The 21073-nt window shown below is 46.4% G+C and overlaps 4 protein-coding genes across 5 annotated transcripts; 1 reads left to right on the top strand and 3 right to left on the bottom strand.

Annotated features, from left to right (window-relative positions):
• Positions 1-272: 272 nt before the first annotated feature.
• On the bottom strand, positions 273-3273 carry si:ch211-170d8.2 (uncharacterized protein LOC571755 homolog). The gene is made up of 3 exons (XM_053871517.1): positions 2934-3273; positions 1635-1779; positions 273-907 (listed from the first exon to the last, which is right to left on the bottom strand). Exons 1-3 carry the CDS (start codon positions 3262-3264, stop codon positions 595-597), a joined length of 789 nt encoding a protein of 262 aa, XP_053727492.1. The 5' UTR covers positions 3265-3273; the 3' UTR covers positions 273-594.
• A 465-nt stretch (positions 3274-3738) lies between these two features.
• Positions 3739-13512, bottom strand: hps4 (HPS4 biogenesis of lysosomal organelles complex 3 subunit 2). Of its 2 annotated transcripts, none has more exons than XM_053869757.1 (14): positions 12399-13512; positions 12205-12315; positions 11518-11576; positions 10850-10940; positions 10643-10786; positions 10476-10583; positions 10293-10409; positions 9992-10086; positions 9412-9484; positions 8609-8736; positions 8044-8545; positions 6867-6996; positions 6650-6761; positions 3739-6365 (listed from the first exon to the last, which is right to left on the bottom strand). In XM_053869757.1, exons 3-14 carry the CDS (start codon positions 11547-11549, stop codon positions 6194-6196), a joined length of 1704 nt encoding a protein of 567 aa, XP_053725732.1. In that variant the 5' UTR covers positions 11550-11576; positions 12205-12315; positions 12399-13512; the 3' UTR covers positions 3739-6193. The 2 variants fall into 2 exon arrangements, with proteins under 2 accessions (XP_053725732.1, XP_053725731.1); XM_053869756.1 differs by having other exon boundaries at positions 3740-6365; positions 11518-11800.
• Positions 13513-17191: 3679 nt separating this feature from the next.
• On the bottom strand, positions 17192-18748 carry LOC128762023 (cytochrome c oxidase subunit 6A, mitochondrial). The gene is made up of 3 exons (XM_053869767.1): positions 18585-18748; positions 17539-17681; positions 17192-17465 (listed from the first exon to the last, which is right to left on the bottom strand). The coding sequence occupies exons 1-3, from the start codon at positions 18685-18687 to the stop codon at positions 17379-17381; spliced, it is 333 nt and encodes a 110-aa protein (XP_053725742.1). The 5' UTR covers positions 18688-18748; the 3' UTR covers positions 17192-17378.
• A 477-nt stretch (positions 18749-19225) lies between these two features.
• Positions 19226-21072, top strand: asgrl1 (asialoglycoprotein receptor-like 1). Its single transcript, XM_053869764.1, has 8 exons — positions 19226-19268; positions 19498-19572; positions 19639-19722; positions 19790-19873; positions 19938-19988; positions 20058-20197; positions 20705-20820; positions 20885-21072. Exons 2-8 carry the CDS (start codon positions 19500-19502, stop codon positions 21036-21038), a joined length of 702 nt encoding a protein of 233 aa, XP_053725739.1. The 5' UTR covers positions 19226-19268; positions 19498-19499; the 3' UTR covers positions 21039-21072.
• Position 21073: the final 1 nt, after the last annotated feature.

Raw genomic sequence — 21073 nt, 5'->3', positions numbered from 1 at the left:
CTGAGTCAGTTGCTCTTTCAGGTGGACATGACATTTCCAGGAGTGAATCTCAACAACAGACACCACCTTTGTTTTGTGGCAGGAGCAGTACATTCTTTACTCCATCATGTACTTTCACCCGCTTTTTTAATGTATTTTCGAAATGATTTTTCAACTTATTTGTTGAAGTTCTCATTTACTTTTATTATTTACATTATTGTTTACGTTCATTTTGTCATTCGATCCTGGCATTGAACGAAGCAGTGCTGTGAACGTCTGAAGAGTTTCCTCCTGGTTGTTTGAACCTTCATGAGACACTGACAATCTCTCTGCAGTGTGTCACGACGGCTCTGTTTGTCCAGGTGCTCAGTTTTGGTCCCCAACTGTGACGACAGCGTAAATAGACCCTGGTATCAGCAGTGAGTCCAAACTGCTGAACAAACAAGCCAACTTCACTCCATATTCAGTTGAACTTTAATAACAAATCTCCTGCTATATATCTTATTGACAAACGTACATATTAGTATATATATAAATTTATATGTTTAAAATAGGATGATAAATTAATAGATTTTATGTTGAAGTGCATCAAGTCAGCGGCGCCAAGATTGGCGGCTACGCGTAATAGAGGGCGATGAAGGGCGCGTGAAGAAGGTGGACGCCGCTTGTCTGGCAGGAGACCTCGTCTCCGTTCAGACTGCAGTTCAGCGCCAGACCAAGTTCCCTCCAAACATCAGCAGCAGGGTCCTCCACGGCCCGCTCAGAGGACTGCTTTCCCAGGACATGCCTCCTGCTGGGGTCCTGGCGTATGTGCACCAGGCCGTGGCCTCCGCCGCCTTCCAGGCCCGCGGCCTCCTGGAGATTCTGGAAGAGGAAGAGCAGATCCACACGCAGGTCCACTGAGTTGTCCCGGGATCCCAAATTATATCTGCCAAACAAGAGGAACAACAACATTCAATTCGTGCCTAAAATGAGAGCTCTGTGACAGTTCTGAATTTGAAATGTCAGATCCTCAGTCACTTATTAGTCATGGGTTGGTGAGGCTTCATGAAACAGTGTCCTCCGTTTCAGAGCTCAATAGGTGGCCATGGATGGCCAAAAATTAAATCTCACACCATTTTTAAGCCTGTGAAAATGACACTGTTTCATGAAGCTTCCATCACTAGTCGGGACACAACACGCGCTCGTTCTTCACTTCAAAGGTTGGGAGGATATGTGACTCGAAGGTGGTTATGAAGGTGCTCATGGTCTCAGTGGATCGCTCTCAGGTAGCTCAGTAGGTGGCGCTGTGTTTCAAATATCATGTGAGACTTCACTGAAATTGTTGTTTCAATGCAAAGACTTTCAACCAGAGAGCGCCATCTAGTGGGCTCTGAAAATGAGGCCAGTGTTTCATGAAGCCTCACCAGCCCACCACAGCTCTCAGGAATGTCTGCTAGTTGCAAGACCGTTGAGATATTTCAATGTTCAGTAGGTGGCTCTCTCAGCTTAAAAACGATGTGAGGTTTCACGAAATGGGTCTTCAAATCCAACGATTTTAGAGCAGCCATATAGTGGGCTCTGAAAGCGAGGTTTCATGAAGCCTCACCATCGCATCACCAGCTCCTGAGTGGCACACAGGAGCGGACTCTTCAGCAAAAGTTGCTTCTGGTTACCTTGTGGGAAGGTTTCTCTTGGCCATGGCGGGAAGCGACGGTCGGACCTCCAGGTGATGGGGGTTGGAAAGCTGGAGGTGGAGCTCGGCTCGCACCACCGTCATGGAGTAGATCTCCCCGGTGAGGAGGAACTCCACGTCTGAATCTGAGGAGAGAACAGACTGTCAGCACAGTTCGGGTCCCTCGGCTCTAATGCCTTGTTAATCTGTCAGCAGGGAACCTGGACAAGTGTCGGAGGAGACATTGGGCTCAGTCAGAGTCATTTAAATGCAGATAACAGGCTCCTCTATACAGATGAATTAATTATTCAGGCCATTGAAGTCCTCCAAACTGCTTTCCAGGCACATCAGCATTCAAACTGCAGCTGCAGCAGGAGAATGCAAAACAGTGCTGGTGACAATCAGAGTGGTTGGAGAAGCTCGGTCACATATACGGCTGTGGTGCCGTCCCGAACCCTGACGTCAGCGCTTCCTCCTGCTTTATGCTGAGCAACATTCCCGCCCGCGCCAGTCACACGCTTGACACCATTTCTGACGTCCCTGTGGGGAACTCTGATGAGCCACGTGCACTTGAAAACAGTGAACATGGTGACAATGTGTTCACTCAATGGAGCAGCACTGTTTCCGATTCGGCCTCCAGTTAACCCCCCATTTATCAGCCCTGTAAATATACCTGGGTGTCAATGTTACGGGTTTGATAATATAGATCAGTCAGAGAGCCACGACTGTGAAACCTTTTCATTTCAATGGTCGCTTTTGTTAAAATATTAATGTTCAGCCTGTCCATTTTCTGATTTAATTTCTACATAAAACAGTTTTATATGGAACAGTTTCCTCCTGTTTATATATGAATTTATACAGCGTTCATAATTTAAGATTGCAAACTCATATTATCGTTACTAATATTCATTATTTATTTCAAACATATACACACTGAATAATATACGATGCATTGGGGGGACATGAAAATTACAATCCAAATCTAAATACTGCAGATATATTCAATTAAATGACAGAAACGCCTTCATTATTGCACTAAAACATACTTTTACCATTTGAAAACGGACAAATACGAACGTGTTTATTTATTTATGTGTCACAAAAGTTATGTCAAAAAATAATGTTGACTTGACTTTAAAACATTTTGAGCTGTTTTTGATTCGTTTGCTGCGTTGATGTTCTTCAGTACATTTTGGTTTATAGCTTCACGAATGGATTCCGTTTTGCAGGCCGAAGTTTAGTTGAACATTTCCCCCGGAGACTCTTCCTCCGGAGCTCGGCTCCTCGGCGGCTGACTCACCTCCTCTCCGGCGTCCCTGGAGCCCCTTCAGGCTCCTGCAGCCTCCGCCCCGCTGACAGCAGTGGTAGACTCTCCTCACGAAGCTGAACAGACTCTTCCCGGGGAACACGGCGCCGCGGGAGGCTCCCGGGGCCCAGGGCCGCAGCCTCAGCCGCAGCCCCGCGGCTCCGTCCCGGGGCGGCTCGCTGCTCTCCAGCCAGGGCGCCGCCAGCTCCGAGCACCTGTGGCCCTCGGAGCCGGCGGAGTCCCTCAGCAACGATCCATCCAGGGCGCGAGCGGAGCCTCCGGTGGCGAGACACAGGAGCATCCAGAGCTGCAGAGGCGTCCTCATGTTGGCCTGTCCTGGGTCGGTCCCGCGCTCAGGGGCCACCTCCCGCTATATATTCCCCTGACAATGGCGCATCTTCCCTCTTAGAATTTGAATCCGCGCGTCCCTGCCCCTCTTTTTGTTGGTGGCCCTAACGAGCCATTTGCTGCCCCCCGCTGCTCCCATTCAGCGCTCCTGCATAATGAGGCGCCCCCGAGAGCGCCGCGGCCCCCGAGACCCCCATTCACATTCAGCCGCGGGGCTAATGAGCCTAACGACTCCCGAGCCGGACCATCCAGGCAGCGCAGGCAGATCAGGCTGGAGCCCCGCTTCTGGGGCCCCGACAGAAAGTGCTGTGGGACACTGCGCGAGAGTCAGTCTTTGTATTATTATCATTCAGTCTAGCTTGTTTCATTTCCATTTCTTAACTTTATTAAAAATGAAAATGTTAGATCCCTTTTAACCAAACGCAGATCTTATGCTACATGAAAATGTACTTATATACATTGGCTTACATAACGAAAGGTGTGCAGTACATAAGATACTGAATCATGTTCTTTTTTTTCAAAGGGACGAGTTGAAAAAATGACATTGTTTTAAAAATATAAGACGTAAATACCAAGTTATTTACAATGAAAATGCAAAGAGGGCAGCACAGATTCCAAAGGGGCCACATTGGGTTCTGTGACAGTTGTGAGGGGCCATCAAGTCAACGGACCACGAGAAAATAGTCTTAAATTATCTTTTTTAAAATAAATAAATAAACAATGCTATAATAATTATTAAAAAAAAAAAAAGAAATAGGTGAAACACTATGACGCTTCGTGTTTTATATTTTAAGTTAAGATCCTCACTGTAGGAATAGACATAAAACACTTAACAACGCATTTATTTATTTTTTATTTTGTTCATCTATATTGAGGGAGAAGAAATATTGTGAAATTACACTCTTTTAAGGAGAAATTGAACATTTCTATTATCAGCTGCGGTGGTACGAATACAGACATAGAAATCTAAATACATAAAAATAAAACAGGAATGAATTTTAAAATGAAATAAAAAAGAATAAATTACCTAAAAATATGTCTTTTTAGAATAATAAATGTAGGGATTTGTTCTTTATTATATAGTTTTCCAGTGACTCTAGGAGGTTGGTGCAACTATCAAAGCAATCTCACGTCCTGTCTCAGATACCTGCCTGACAGTTGGTCACAGAGCTACTTGCATCACAAAGCTGCTTCGTCACTGACCCTTGTATCTGAATAATTATTCGGTTTTCAAAGTAACAACCAGAGAATCTCAGAGACGCATACGAAAACTATTTTTGAAAATCAAAAACTATAAATAAAAAAAAAATGTAAACCAAACATTGTGTTGACTACATCACACCATACCTCCAAAACAGAAAGCAAGTTCTCATGGCTACAGTCCAGGTTTAATATTTATAACATACTTTATATATATATATATCTATAACATTCACTCTAACGGCAAAGCAAGAATTGAAACTGAATGAGCGCTAATGGATCTGATCACATGACTTCCCATGGGCTGCCGAGCCTGCAGTGGTCAGTACCTGCAGGGGTCAAGGGGTCAAGCCAAAAGTCAAGCAAAGTTACTTTAAAACAGGACAGTTAACCGTGTAAACGCATCTTTCTTTTGTCTTAAATGTTCAGGAAGAGAAGGAGTGACTTGCCAAACAGGATCCAGAGTCAACATCAACCGGTAAATAAGGGGTTAAAGGTGATTTGGATATGTTAAATAAACCACTTATCTCGACAACATTTGGACAAAAACAGGCTCAGTCTGAAGACTGTTTGACTCTCCTCCCCTGAAGAGCACGTCCTTCCACACACACCACTTCACCTTCTCACAACAAGAGCTGAATCTGAGCAGGAGAGCACGGCGGGGTCACTCGGGGGCCGCTCCTGAAGCTGGCCACCCCTGCGGCTCCAAACAGAAGCTGGAGCAGGACTGATGTGACGCGAGAGAGGAGGAAGAGAAGTCAGTAGTTCTGGAGTTTTCACAGTGAAAAACAGCTCCTGTCATAATAAATATTAAAACACAGACTTACACACGCTGCCTGACACGACCACCTGATCACATCAGACACATTCACGCCGAGCAACTTGGTGTGTCAGGTGGCTCTTAGCTTCATCTGCAGGGGCGAGAACCTCAAACTGTTTCAAGTGTAAATATGGTCAGACCTCAGAAGCAGAAGTGGGTCTGGGATACTTGCTTCATCCACTAGTGGAAGTTTTTGCACAAGCCATCACTGGTAATAATAATAAAAACAAAAGGGACTTTAACAAACCGCTGTAACCGCTGTGAAATATGAGCATCCAAAATCTGCATGGACAAAAAGATACTTGGTCTCAGCAAAGTGATTTAAAACTCAGTTTTCCCTCCAGATCCAAGCGGCTGAGATGAGTTTTCTCAGACGGGTGGCGGGTGTCTGCCTTAGAAAGAGCGTGTCACTCGGAAGAGACTCGGAGTAGAGCCACTCCTTCTCCGTGTTGAGAGGAGTCATTTGAGGTGGCATCTCGTGAGGACGCCCCCTGGAGGCCCCCCTTTGGAGGTGGAGCTGGGAGGAGACCGAGGGGTCGACCCAGGACCAGGTGGAGGGATGACACCTCCTCAATGGCCCGGGAGCGTCTCAGGATCCTCCAGTTGGAGCTGGTGGATGTGACCTTCTGAAGCTGGATAAGCGGATGAGGATGGATGGAGTTTTCCTTCTTCAGGACGTAAGAGCGGAACTGAAGAGTAACGTCACCTTTATAAAGGGATTCACCAGGGTGTCTCTTTAGTCCACTATAACTTAAGATCAACATAAATATTAAGAATAATAAGAAAACACAAGCTGCTGCTGCGTCCATGGCTCGCTCACAGGACAGAGTTTAAAGTACGGGGCCACACAGCCGCACAGGTGTGAAGGAGCGTGAGGGCGCCGAGGTCACAGCAGGCTGACGCCGTGCTTCAGCAGCCGGTGCCGAGCCTTGCTGGGAAGCGAGAAGGCGCTGTCCTGGTGGTTCGGGATGCCAGAGTTCCTCACTGCTGCCCCCTGCTGGAGGAAGAAGGTCTCGTGGGCCACGCTGCGGGTGCCGTACACGGCAGCCCCGGCGCTCCTGTTGAGAGACCCCAGTGGTTGTAATTCCACTCATCTGTCCATTTTCTGAAGACTATTTACAGCACTATAATCGCACGAGTCAGCATGTTTGTCAACCTCAACACCTCACGCACAGTAAGGCGAAGACACGTTCACTGATCTTGAAAGTGACTGTATTAAAACAGGCGTCAGTTGGAGGCAGAGTCAGGAGTGGACCTGCGACTGAGCTGAGGATGACAGCTCCCTGCCCTTCCCCCGACCCTGCACCCCCGCCCCTGCAGCGGCGGCGGCTGCCATACGGACCTGATAATAGCCTCCTGCAGAGTTTCAGAGTTGCAGAAATGAGAGTGGAGCAGCGACGTGGCCCTGACAAAGGGGCGTTCCGGGGCTCCCCCTGGTCGACCAGACATGTTGGCTGCACACACAAACAGCAGACTTCAGCACCACATTCACCAGACAAAAGAGCTTCCGTTCAGTGGCGGCTAACGCTGCCCCGGCGGCAGTGCCGCGCCGCACTTACTGGCCAGGGTGCTCTGAACGCAGTCGTAATGGGCGAAGACGTAGGGTGCTGCCGCGGCGGCCAGGGCCCCTGGAGAGATGCTCCTCAGATGGGCCTCCAGTCCATTCAGCGAGGCCAGGCAGCTGTGGTACTGTATACAAGGCATATCACACGTTAGCATCACAAAGAGCGGTTAGTGCACTCAGGGCCGAGGGCAGGAAATATCTCACATTCAGACAGACAGACGGAGGACAGCGTGTCGCCACAAACCTGATCAGGTGATAAGGTGGGCGGGTCAGTGGCTGCTGACCTGGCTCAGCAACGGATGTCAATGAAACTGTCCGGACATGTTGATCATGTTGAAGCCGTTTTCATAACATTTCTATACTTCATATCACAATTATTTACATTACTATTTAACCACAGTAATATTAAATGTGGCGGCCAGATGTTTTGTAAAAAAACATCTGTATGTTTGAAATATAAAACTGATAGATTATTCACAGTATGAATGTGATCATGTGATGATGACGTCACTTTTAGTCATTTCTCATTGCTGGAAAAAACATGAGAAAAGAGAGGTGTTCTAGAATTTCTATTCATGCATTGTTATCCCTGAAAGATGATTTTTTCTCATATTTGATGAGATATTCTGGAAGAATCTCCTACTTTTAAAATAAACAAATACGCATGCAGGTTTCGTAAAGCAATGAAAATGACAGACCCACTGTGACGTATTTGTTTGTCGGACCTCTGACATGAAATGAACCACAAAAATACACGCAGAAACGGTAGGACTACTAGCAAATATGGAACTGAGAGCTCCTGCCACCTGCTGTCACATGGTGCGCACTGTATTAAGCATCTTGTGAATGCTCAAAAAAAGTATTCATTAAATGGATAAATTAAATATAGGGCAGTAGCAGTGAGTAAAACTAAATAAGAAAAATCATACATATAATATTTGTTATGTAGTTACGTGCACAAACGCTTGACACGTTCACTGCTTTAAATAAATAGAAACACATGTTCTCTCCAACATAGTGACTTCATCTGATGATTCTCTCAGATGCAGGGAAGCTGTGGCGCCCTCTAACGGCCGGAGGAAGTACTTAAACTGATACTTCTCATTTATAGGTAGAGCAATCTCATGTTACAAGACTTTAGAAAGGACTTTGTGCATGACGCGTTTACTCACCACTTCCTCCATGGAGGCGCTGTCACTCAAAAAGTGAGGCTCGACCAGCAGAGCCAGGACCAGGCCCCGCACCCGGTGAAGGTAGAGCGTCATGGGGACCAGGGTGGCCTGGTCGGTCTGGAGGTCAGAGGGTGGCGCTCTCACGTCCGGTGGGTCTGTGTAACCGTGAGTCTCTTCGTGTTTAGCGGAGGTTCCTACTTGGGGAGTGGAAGCGTCTGGTTCTTCCACACCCTGAACACTGAAGTACAGAGACTCGTCCGCTTGACGGGAGGTTTTGCCAGTGGAGGCAGGGGACGGCAGGGTCTGTGGCGGGGGTGTGACCTCCTCCCTGCTCTGGGGAGCTCCGGGGCTGAACACTGATAAGTAAGGACTCGACCGGCTCTGTGGAGACTGGGAGCCACCCAGCTCCGACGGCTCCGAGTCGGTGGAGGCCACGTCAGATAAGGTCCGGGAGAGTCGAGTCTTCTTGAGCGGCGTGTATTTGTGCGGAGTGGGAAAAGACCTGCGGGGCAGGAACAAGGAGTCAGGACTCGATCAGAGGCGGACCTAGTAAAGACCTGCGTACCTGCTGTCTTTGCTGTCCACCGGAGCAGAGTGCAGGTAGTGGAGCTCCTGGGTGGTGAGGAACACAGGAGTGGAGCTGACAGCATCGCCGAAACAGCTGGATGTTCCACCATCTCCTATCGTTGCAGCCTTAAAGGTGAAATTAGTTCAAATTCATTCACCGTCGTGAACCTCTCTCTCCTTCACTTCTCATTAAAACGCCATTACAGCCAACAGCTTCACACATGTAGTCGCTATGCTAGCCTCATGCTAATGCTAACAATGCCAATATTAGTGTTTTGTCTTGTATTTTTATCGCAGATACAACTTGTTTACTCACCAGAAGAGGAAATAGCATTAGCATGCTGATCAATTAAAATATATTTAGCATTAAGCTGTGCTAAATGTGTTAAGCATGTGTTTGTATTTAGTCCAGTTAAACATAAAAAACATGTTCTTATAAAGTGTATGTTTAAAAAGGTTTTTTTTTTCAATGTATCTTTATATTTTGTTGTACGGTGATGTCACCATTTTCAGAGCCCTCTAGATGGCAAATCTTTGGCTTAGCTTTCACAGAAACCTCACACTATTTTTATACCAAGAGCACCTCCTAGTGAGTTCTGAAACCGCGGACACCGTTTCATGAAGCCTCACCAGCCCATCACCATTAAGCACTGAAGCCAGTCTAAAGAGCTATCGATGCTAAATGTGCTGAATCAGCAGGATAAAGGGATGAAATCTGACTTGAGCGGCATCACAGTGAGTAGCGTGTTTGGTTTCAGTGAACGAGGCCGGTGAGAAGTGAGTCAGAGCAGCAAGGCCCACCTGGTCGTGCGTCTCACTCTCGTGAACCATCACTTTCATGGTGAGCTCCGGAGTCATCTGCGTGCTCACCACCCTGCACAGAGCAGAGGCAGGGGTTAGCAAAGACACATGGCAAAACAAGCATGGTGATCTAGGAACTTTGGAAGATTCTGAGCGCAGCCAGGAATTCTGGGCCCAAATCTGAAACTCAGCCTCAGTGTGAAGTCAGTCCTGAGTTATTATGCTGGTAGTAAATTCAAATTTTGTCTGGACCCAATGGAATTGTCCGATCTATATGTGAGTGTTTTCATTTCCTGCCATTTATTACAACCACACACATGCACACAAACCATTACATTCGAGGACAGTGGGAGGAAACCAGAGTGCCTAGTGGAGAGCACCAAACCCAGAGCTGCTTCAAGACGGATCCGTCTGCAGGCACACGGTCGCTACACTCAAACACACACACACATGCATCGGCAGTTAACTCAGTCCTGGTCAGGGTTGCGGGCAGTGCTGGAGTCCATCCTAGCGGCAGGAATACACCCTGGACAGGTCACAGTCCAGTCCGCACAGAGGCAATTTTAGGGGGTCCACCTACCTCCCCCTGAAGAGGACACACCCCGCCAACACCAGAGGGCAGCGCTGGCACGCCTGCAGAATGAGCGCAGCTTTGAGCAGCAGCAGTGGGTCCACCTGAGGATGAAACTCACTTTAACTCAACAAGCAGATTCACCATGAAGTTGCTGCAACCATGTTTCAGTCGGTCAAACGTATCAAACCATCATCCTTTCATGAGGACCAAGAATAGAAGCCGGTTTTTGTCATGTCATGCACACTTGCAAAACAGAGCCACATCCTGTCAGCGATGAGTCGGGAGAATGCAGAACTAGGTCTCGTACGTTTGAGTAGTCGATGGTCTTGAGGCAGCTGAAGATTTGATGTAGCTCCGACGAACCCGGCAGCAGATACGAGAGGTACTGAGCCCACCGAGCCGCCAGAGACTCCCTGCTGTGGAGCTGCAGAGCAGGAGCGCAGATGTAGTCATTCAGAGTTGAGTTGTTGTTGAGTTTATGAACCAGCACCTGGTAGCTCTGTCGAACAGGTCCGTTATAGAAGCAGAAGAGGTCGATCAGCTGGTCGAGGAGTTGGCAGACGCTGACAGTGGGGACATCCACGGAGCAGCCCAGGGCCTACAGCAGAACACCTCAGAGTCCAGCATTTGGGAGGGAAGCGTGCGCGGCTCACTCACCCAGATGAAGTCGTCCTTCATGCGAATGGCAAACTTATTGCGCCGTAGTCTGAGGACGCGGACGGGAGAGGAGGAGAGCTCCGAAACGCAGCGGCAGACGCCGGCCAGCTGACCGCACAGCAGCTCCTGGCTGTCCAGGGGCGTCTGGACAACACGGCTGGGTCAGACCAAGCAGCAACACACACACACACTCCGGGGAGGTCAGACCTGTTCGGGGTAGAAGTAGCAGATCCCTTCTCTGGTGCGGTCCCCCTCGCCCTGAACCAGGGATCCATCATAGACCAGGAAGTAGCTACACCTGCAACACACAGCACACAAAGTCTGCGCCTAAACAGGAACAAAAGAGCGGTTTATCACATTCATATGATATAAATATCATACATTCCTGAGCCCAGTGCTCAGGAATGTTTGGCCTGGCTGTGACAATCACATCTGACCTCGCTCTTTTACGAGATAAAAGCATCTGCTTCAAAAGATATCACCACTTCTAACGCACTGTGTACAGCAAGCATTCAAACAGTCACAAGTACTAGTACTAGTACTACTAGTCCTGCCTTTCACCAGGGCTTATGGTCACTACACAGCAGTGCACTGGAGTTGTTTTTACATTTAGTTTCAGAGCCTTATCATAACCGGAGTGACAGTAAATACCAGCTTGCCCAAGTAAACACTGCATCTGCATGACCGCTTCTACCTGCCCGTTAAACATGACTGTCACTTCGGTCACCTACTCTTCACTCCGTTGGTCGCCAAGAAACTCTACACAACAGCAACATCGGTCGTGTCGGATGCCAAGTCTGGTGAGTTCAAGGCCTGGCATAAAAGCTACTAACATCACAGCGACAACAGCAACAAGAAGACGTGTGCAGACTCACCATCTGGATTCGGGTGGTGCCATCTCAGCCATCACCGAGTCCAGAACAGTTCATCAGTTCTGGTAAAAAAGAAAAGCAACTTTCAGAGAGTCCGCATCACGGCGGGGGTTCCGGTCCAAGTCCGGACACAGCAGCAGATGTCAGGAGCTGGACACAGCAGAGTCCAGATCCATCAAGGGAAGGGTCGGCGGAGTTGATCCTCCGGAGGAATGTGGGTCACACGGAGGGGAAGTCATGTGAAAGTACGGCGTGCGGGCGGGGACAAACGGAGAGCGACGGTTCGCTATAGGAGTCAAAATGGAAAAAAAAGAAGAAAGAAATCGCTTAGAAAAGAAACGTCATTAGTAGGTAAGAATTATTTTTAGTAGAAATAGTAAGAATACGGACGGCTGTTGCGGTAAATATTACGGTAGCAGGAAAGAGACGGTTAAAAGTGTGAAAGTCGCCGCAGTCAGAGTAGTAACAGCAGCAGTAATAGTAATCCAAGTTATAGTAACAGTGTAAGGTAGTTATGGTGAAAACGGTGCGCTTTCGGTAGATACATGGTACTTTTAGAACTGAAGGGGCGTTCAGTGACAAAACATTGACAGCATCGCTAGCTGTCAATCGCAACATACTGTTGTTAATTGATACCATTCCAACAGATTAATAGAATACATGAAAAAAAAAAAAACTTTAGTGTTCTACCTTGGCATTGATCCGTCCAGCAATACCTCTGATCCAGGCGCTGCTCATGTTGGACCTGGCAGTCTCGATCGCCTCAGCAACGTCATGATGAGAGAAGAGTTCCGGTCTGACCTGACACACGTCCGTGATGAAAAAAACACGTTCATTAATAAAGCTGTTGCATTTGTTTAACTTAGGCGGAAAAGCCAATTCACCTGTTGTTTGGTCCATGAGCTGTGATCCACAGTTCGGCGATCGTCTACTCTCCCCTGTGGCCGACGCGTGCCCGCGCAGTTATCCGAGATGATCCAGCGTGGACGTGGAGGTTTTATAGAGACTAACTAAAGTGGGGCTCACGCGGACCCCAGGGCTAACTCCACTGACACAGGGGCGCCGGCGCATACCCGCACAGAAGAGGAGGAATCGGCTGAAGCAAGCCGTTAGTGGGACGCCATCTTTGTTAACCCAGGATTCTTTCATTCAGCCTGAAGCGCGTTCACGGCGTGGCGTTTGAAAGAAAAAGTCACGCGCGTCAATTCAGTTTGTAAACGGCGTCATCTGTTATGCGTCAAGTTACTATTTCATCTCAAAACTCGATGGTGAATTCATATATTTTTGCTGTCCCAAAACACAAATCTTTAAGTAGCAATTTGAGTTCTAAAATAGTTTTAACTAGATTTTGTTTCTCCTTGTCGCAGTCCAGTTCATGAGTTAAAACGTGACGTCACAGTTATGACCGCAGTATTGGGCGTTAATAACGCTACATACACCCCAAACACAACTTTGGGAGGCTGTTACAGGGATTTGTATGAAAGTCAAGGCATATTAAATTTGGGAAACTGGAAGACCAAATAGAGAGGACAAACATTTTGCACTCAAGCACAACCATCTAAGCCTAAATGAGTTAGTTTTTTTAAGTACAGAAAAAAATAACTCGAGAATTCAAAGCAAAATCATTTTCTGAAGATATTTCGAGTGTGAACCTCGAACATTACTCCATAAAACATTGTAAAAATCTCCAATTATCTGAGCCTCCGACCAGCCTCAAGCTCTTATGCAACTTTCTAGAGAAACATTTGAGAAAATAAAGTCGTTCACTTAGAAACTGTTGATTTCATTTTGCTTTAAATCAGTCAAAAAAGTCAAATCCACAACCAGTAAAGACGTCTCTCGCCCGGTAGGTGTCTGGACAATTGACAGGAGTCTCTCCTAAATCCGGAGTCGAGTGGCCCTCAGACCCACGTCAGGTTCCTGTGACACTGCAACTCTGTGGCGTCAGCTGTGTCTCCACACAGACGCCCAGACAGCGCCCCCAAGCGACCGCCATGACACCAGCGCGTCTGTCACTTCAGCTGTTTGTCCAGGAGTAAAATTTCCTTCTCCAACTTCCTCATTTTCAGGGCTCTGTAGGCCATTTCATGGTCCCGGTTCTCCATCTCCTTCTTCAGGTAGGCGCAGTAAAGTTTCCTGAGGTTGTCAGCGGGTTCCTGCCGAGCGTGACAGCATGAATCAGTCCAGACAAACAGGCATGAAGAAGTGGCTGGATCACGCAACGCAGCAATAACAACACACAAGCCTCACCTCTTCACCTCTGCCAGTCGGAGGAGCAAATGCTGAACTATCGCGACCGCGTTGATCGAAAACCTGAAATAAATAAGCAAGTTTGTGAGTGCCACCAAAGAACCGTGTTGCTTAAAGTGATTTTTTTTTTTCATTAAAAGAAAAATAAAGGCTCCGATAGCGATTTAGTTGATCATCAAACTTCTTCCTTTTACATCCAGAATGCAGCTGTTTTATGAAGGTATGTTGGCACATGAAGACACTGAGTGACTGACCCCTTCATACTGAGCCTCACTGACGTCCGTCTCCGCCTCACTCAGGCTCTCTGGCTCCACCTTGGTGACAGGCATCAGGAGGACGGGGTGGCCGGACGCTGCGCACAACACTCCGAGGTCAGGTCTTACAACCTGTAACTACTCTGTATTTAAACTCAATACTGAACCTTGTATGATGCACCACATCTGAAAAGTCGCACTCAAACATCTCATGATTCCACCATGTTTGACTGGAGTCAGGACTTGTTGCTTATGAACCGAATCTATTGGCAGCCAACAACTAAGTGCCAGTGCCAATAAACCAGATCTATTCAGCAAAACATTTAGGTCATTTCGAGACTGAGTCACATAGTTAGAGACCAATCCTCTCTTTTTTTTTTCACACGATCCACTGATCTGGCGGTTTTTCATTCATAGGCCTCCACTATACTGACCACTATATATACAAGCAGAACTGTCCCAGAGGAGCTGTAAAGAGCATCGAGATTCGAGGCTGACAGACACAGGGATGACTTGAGCACCCACTTCCGATAAAGGAGCTCTCAGATCCGGTCATGGCCTCCATGCAGGCGGCTCCCGGCAGAACATCCAGGCCCAGGCTGTCGTCCCTCATCTGCAGCCTGCTCTCCTCCCCTGAGCTCAGCAACGCTGCGTCCGACAGACTGTTGTGATTCATCATCTCATTCCTCCGTCGTCGGGCTGCACACACACGTCATGAGGTTAAACAGTTGCACAGTGGAATGAAAGGCTAAATCTGAGGCCCAACCTGACTGGACGATGTTCTTATACTTGTTTTTCACCTGCTGCCACGACCTCTTGCAGCCGCTGTCTGACGCCCTGAGAGCAGGAAACACCTTCACGCCAATTCCATTTGATATTATTGTTATTGTTTTAAACATATTTTACTGTTTTTTTTTTTGCAGAATACAGAATAGCAAGACATAATATCAAGACCATGAGATGAATTCTGCCAAATAACAGAGCAGAAAAAAACTAACAAAAACAAACCACAACCCATTCCACCCTCCCCCTTATGGTACATTCCAAATTAAAACCAATGAGAGCATTGAGACAACAAAGGCACATGGTGTTTAAGCAAAAAGAAGCAATATTAATGATTGTGTGAAATTCCATTTCATACTATAAAACAATAATATAACATATTATTAAGTCTAGAACCAGATGGAAACAAAGCAAATCACAGTTCTCCATCATTGTGTTTCCATGCAGGGGGGTTTATCCTGCAGCTTAGCTTACAATTCACGTTCCATTGGGAAAGCAGGGAAATTGAATCACCACAACAACGCTTTTACATTAGTGAAAGAAAGGTAGTTTAACATGAATATCATTGAGACCATTACTCTATTCATCTCTCTTCAACTGACCTGAGCAAAGTGCGCACATTTTTGTGCCCCCCTGAAGCAACAGTGAAACTTTAAAACCCTATGTTTTTCGGCAAAAATGTCAAAAAAATAATACTTTCTTTAAGTTCTACCTTTTGCCACCGTTCTTTCAATATGATATTAACCACTTGAACGGAACATTTTGACATGTACAATGTTTTCATTTAGCCTCTTCTTTACTGAGGTATTTTATTCAAGTTTTCCCATTAAGACTTCATTTTATTGGTTCCCCTAACAGCCCTCACATTCTGCAATAAATGGACATTTGTGTCATTGACATGACATTTGTGTCAGTCACAGCTGAGGACTGTGGTAGTAGTAATATTGATAATATGAGCGTTATTACGGGCAATAATCTGTGAATAAGCTGGAAATATGAGTCGATTCAAAGCCATGGATTCTAGAGTTGTACAGGATATGGAGACTCACGCGTTGATCCTCTCAGCGATCCTCTTCCAGGCCTCCTCCCGCTGCCTGGAGGCGCTGCTGGTGTTGGACTTGGCCGTCAGGATCGCCTTCTCTTCATCGAACAACTTCATGATGAGCGTCTGCTCCTTCGCGCTGAAGAAGTGCGCGCGCCCCGGTCTCTTTGCCGCCCCGACACGGACACACGGCTCTAGGACGGACAGAAGCAAACTAATGAATACAGTTTGAGGGGGGAGAACAGTAGTTTTAAGTCTAACTTGGATGGGAAACGAGATGAACTCACCTCTGGTTTGGTCCATAAACCGATCCAGGATTCGGTAATCGACTACTTTCCCCTGCGGGTGGAGCGGGCTCGCGCAGTTATCCGAGATGATTGAAGAATGCTAGGTTTAGTGAGCACGTGGGGCTCAAGCGCGGTTTGAACTGACGAACGTGACATCAACTGCACCTTCCCGTCGCCCCCGCACACGCCGGTCCATCTGCGCGCACCCGCGCGGAGGAAAACCCGACAAAGCCGCGGTCAGACGCGCGCCAGCTTTGTTAACCCTGGGTTTTCTAATTCGCCTTGAGCGCGTTCACGACGAGAAGGTGGAGTTTGAAAGAGTGAGGTCACGTGGATCAATTCAATTTGGCAGCCACCAGAGCGAGACAGTTTTACACACTTTATCTCAGTCAGCAGCTCCGTTACCTTAAATATCTGGCGTCTCGAATGTGACTGAATATGTGCTCATCTTCAATTCATGCTGCAGTGTTATTAGAATTCAAATGAAAGCCAAAACATGGTCTCTACACCTCTTTTTCTGACTTAGTTTTTCTTCATTCTCTTTGCATCATGTCACTTGAAACATTCCACCATGTATTCCACCGATTTCCACCGCTTCTGTCACCACATTTCCCTAATAAATTCTTCCTTTGTCTATTTCCATATTAGAGTACCATCAACAACAATGGGCAACAGAGTGTAAGTAAAGTTTCAGTCATCAATACATTAAAGAAATGACAAAATTCTATTCGTGCCGCATTAAATACAACATCCACTAGATGGCGCTGTGTCCATCTTAGCTGCGCAAGGGAGATACTTATCTCATAGTACGAATATTTCTGTGTCCTGACATACTTTATTCACATTATCACGATATTTTTTGACTGATTTTATGTGCACACAAGTGGTGATGTTGGGACCTAAACTCACAAATAAAAATGGAAAACATTTTAGTCGTTAAAATAAAGCAGATTATGTGAAGAAAAAATAAACATTAAATAACTCCAGGAAAAAGTGTGGTGAGTAACTATTTACAGATGGTTGGGGGGGAGCAGATCAGCCAAAAAGGAAAAGAAGCCGAATTTTAGAGGTAATATTGATATTTATTCAGGTTTTAAGAACATGTTGCTCTGTGGTCCAGGAGATGGGAAGTGTTTGTTGAGGTGCTCAGGGCTGAGCATGGAGGTAAACAACATGAGCAGAATGAAGAGGGTGGTCCTGAAATGAACATGAAAGGTGGCCTCCAGCGCTGACGTCTGGCAGGAGAATCTAGTCGTGTCCTTCATAGCCATCAGGAAGTGCGTTCAAGTGAGAGTTGTGGAAAAGAGTTTTGTTGCCATCTCCCCACGGGAAACGCTGAAACAATCACACAAAGTTCACAAAACAGAATCACAGACGGCTTCACAGACACACGGAGCCATGGTATCACCTTGGAGCGGATGCGGAGGTGGCTGTAGGCGACGAACTCTGGCTGCTCGTGGCTGTGAGCCTGCTCCTTCAGCCACGTATTCAACATGCACACAGCGACACCAGGGAGGGCCACCACGAACGTCAAGATCTTCCATGTCTTCGCTGTAGAAGAAGAAACACAAAACATTAGCCCCAAGAACAACAACCCGAGGGTCAATGTTACAAAACAGAGAGGGAGAAGGAAATCTGATGATCATTTTAATAAATACATGTTAATTATTCTGACAAACTACAATTTATATTTAAAAATATTTTATGTTTGATTACTGCCTTTACTTTGACATTTCTAAGCCAGTTACCCATCGTTCAATTCAGTTACTACATGACATTAACACAACTTTATACTGTCACTTTTTCACAACAGCAAACATAATGATAATAATGATAAATTGTCAGCAAATGTTAGAGGTCATCACCGGATGAATTCAAACTTCCATATAGTTCACAAAACATTAAAGTATTTTGTGTGACAATAGGCCGAAAATGGGGTTCTACGTTGATATGTATCGAATCATGATATAAACAAATCCCGCACGCCAGGGTTTTGCATCCGTTACAAGCACAACAAGAAGGAAACTACAAATGAAAACGCATGAAATTTAAAAGTAAACCAGCTTGTCAAACATATCGGGGAATTATGGTCGCCTTGTTATTGTTTACGACGCATAATTCCGCGTGTGAATAACATGTCCTTTCGTTGACTTTGGCTTTAGAACGGCCTCCAGCTAATAGCCAATGACACACACACACACACACACACACACACACACACACACACACACACACACACACACAGTAATAATACTTGACAGCAACAGATATCAAACCACTTTCATAACCGTAAAAGAACATCTATGTTAGTGAACGCTCATTTCAAAGCGACTTCTAACACCGAGCTAGCGTCCAGCTAGCACAGCCACCGTTAGCCCCGCAAGGTCACAGTCGACACTAAACACTTGGCCCACCCCAAGATTAAACTGGAGATATTATTCTGCACGGTTTTACCTGAATGAGCGCCATGAGCAGCCGCCTCTGCGGAGAGCTGACGCCTGGTCTGAGACAGAGCAGACCTGAGCAACACTTGAGAGATGCGTCCGAGAGCCGCCATTTTGCTTCAGTGACAACCGGCGGACCGGAAACGACTTTATGCTCGCATGCGTCACTTTGGTGATGGATAGATTTTCACAGCGACACCTGGCGGCCAAGCAGAGAAGCTATTTTCGACTTAACTGTAATTTCACGTACACTACTGTTGAATCTGACCGTTTAATTAAATAAGGGCAAGTTTCAAACTAACATTTTAAAAGTTTTTAATAAAAATCGTCATTTTTATAAATAAATATTAGAGGGCCACACTCGCATTTTATTTTCTTTCAGTTATAATTGTGTCATATTTTTAAGCAAAGAGATGAATGACGAATCATTTATGATTCGCTTTTAGAGGAATGAAATATATCTTTTTTTTTTACTGTGTTGTGCGGCAGATACTTACAAGCAAAGAAACGTTACCTCAATTGCGATTTTTCGCTCCCAACCTTCAGAAATGCAGTTACACCGCCACTCATCCATCAAAACTAACATGTTCCGATATTACAATGAAAGTCTTTCTCTTTAAAGGGGAGGGCTTTTTTTGTGTTTGTGTCTGATCAGAGTCCAACCAGCGAACATCAAATACTGTCGTTCACCAAGGTAAGTGCCCCATTTCAAAACTAGCATTATTGATTTTACTGCTAATACTTTAGAAAAATAACTCATTTCTTATTCAACTTCTGTGTGTGGACTATTACACCGTTACACAATGTATGTTTTCTTTCTGTGATGGACATTAATACGAAACATTCTTGTCTTGCTGAATACATCTAATCTAAGGAACACAACTTACTGTAACAATAATAATGGTTATAAAATGCTGTTCTAGCGATGGAAGCGCAGTACCAGCAGTTCGAGCCTCCGGAGGGCAGCTCTGTGCGTGTGGTGCAGGCCGCCTCTCCAGGTACAGCCGTACATTTCATGTTTCACCTCGAACGCCACAGATACTGCAGCTGTCCCCCTGTTTCAGGTCTGAAGCGGATCCTGACCTTCATCCTGTACGGAGTTCTAGCTCTGCTGCTGCTGACCCTGGTGATCATCATGGGCGTGAAATGTACTGGACCATTCAGGCTTCTGCTGGTCACTTCACTGTGCTCATCTGTGTTATGGTTGTTTTTAAGTTCCTCAGATAAACCAGGGCCTGGCAGACGTCAAGACCAGCCTGGAGAGGATCAGCCATCAGGTCATAACATCTGCCAGCTCAGGTGACAGATCAAAAGGTCACACTGGAAAGAGTGAATTTCACACCAATCTTTCCTAAAACCACAGCTGGGACGGCATCAGAAGACGTCTTGTTGCAGTCACGAGTCCCGACCAGAGGTAACGTCCAACACGCCGTGACCTTGTGACGGCGTGCTCCCAGGTTACTGCACTTCTGTCTGAGAACAGGGAACTGCAGGGAAGGCTGGTGGTCCTTCCAGAAAAGCTGCTACCTGCTGTCCACCAGTGCAGTGACCTGGAGTTCAGCGGAGAGTCAGTGTGTGGCGCTCGGAGGCCATTTAGTGGTGCTGAACAACGTCGAGGAACTGGTGGGATTACTCAGCAGTTTAGCGTTCACCACTAATCACTTTGACGTACATAAATTGCAAAATTCTCATGTCTAGACTAATAAAAAACAGGATATAGTTTGCTGTTTTTCAGTCAGATCAAGCTTTAAGGAAAGAAGATTTAATATTGACTGGAGTGGAAACAGCAAATGGTCGCTGAGAGCTGGAAAGGAGAGCTAATGTGATGAAAATATTAGTTCTAAAGGGCTGATTTTGCAAGATGATACTCGGGAAATGATCATTTTACATTATTCAAATTCACTGCAGGTTCTCTGCCAACACGGCATTATCAATATAAAGAACATTTGGTGTGCACAACAGAATAAAAAGCGTTGCTATAGCCAGTGTGAGCATGGACCGTTGCGTTGATATTTCATATCTGACAAGTCGAGCTGAAGCCACAGTACTGTTACTGATACAAACCAGGATTTCTGTCCACGTTTCTCCACTTGTTTGGTGAAGTTCTCACCAAGCCATTGTGCCTCGCAGGACTACCTGTCAGAGATATCTGAGCTGAGGTTTAACTACTGGATCGGGCTGGTGGAGCGAACACACGAGGGCCACTGGAGCTGGGTGGACGGAACTGACTACGCCTCCATGCGGAAGTAAGAAAAGGCACCAGAGGATGTTTCCACATGGCTCTTTCTGGACCCGCGTGTTTGTGTTCAGGTTCTGGGACAAAGGTCAGCCGGACGACTGGGATTACCGGGAGAACGGGGAGGACTGCGGTCAGCTGCACGCCGCCGCCAAGCGCAAACGCCGGCTTTGGAATGATGCTGACTGTAAGCTGAGTTACAGATACATCTGTGAGGCTCGGGCCTGAGAGGAGCCCGGAGTCAGTAAAGCCAAGCAAAGCAG

Source organism: Synchiropus splendidus, chromosome 7, assembly GCF_027744825.2.
Source record: "Synchiropus splendidus isolate RoL2022-P1 chromosome 7, RoL_Sspl_1.0, whole genome shotgun sequence".
Classification (NCBI taxonomy): Eukaryota; Metazoa; Chordata; class Actinopteri; order Syngnathiformes; family Callionymidae; genus Synchiropus; species Synchiropus splendidus.
The sequence above is the reverse complement of the archived record's forward strand: the minus strand, read 5'-3'. Positions and strand labels throughout refer to the sequence as shown.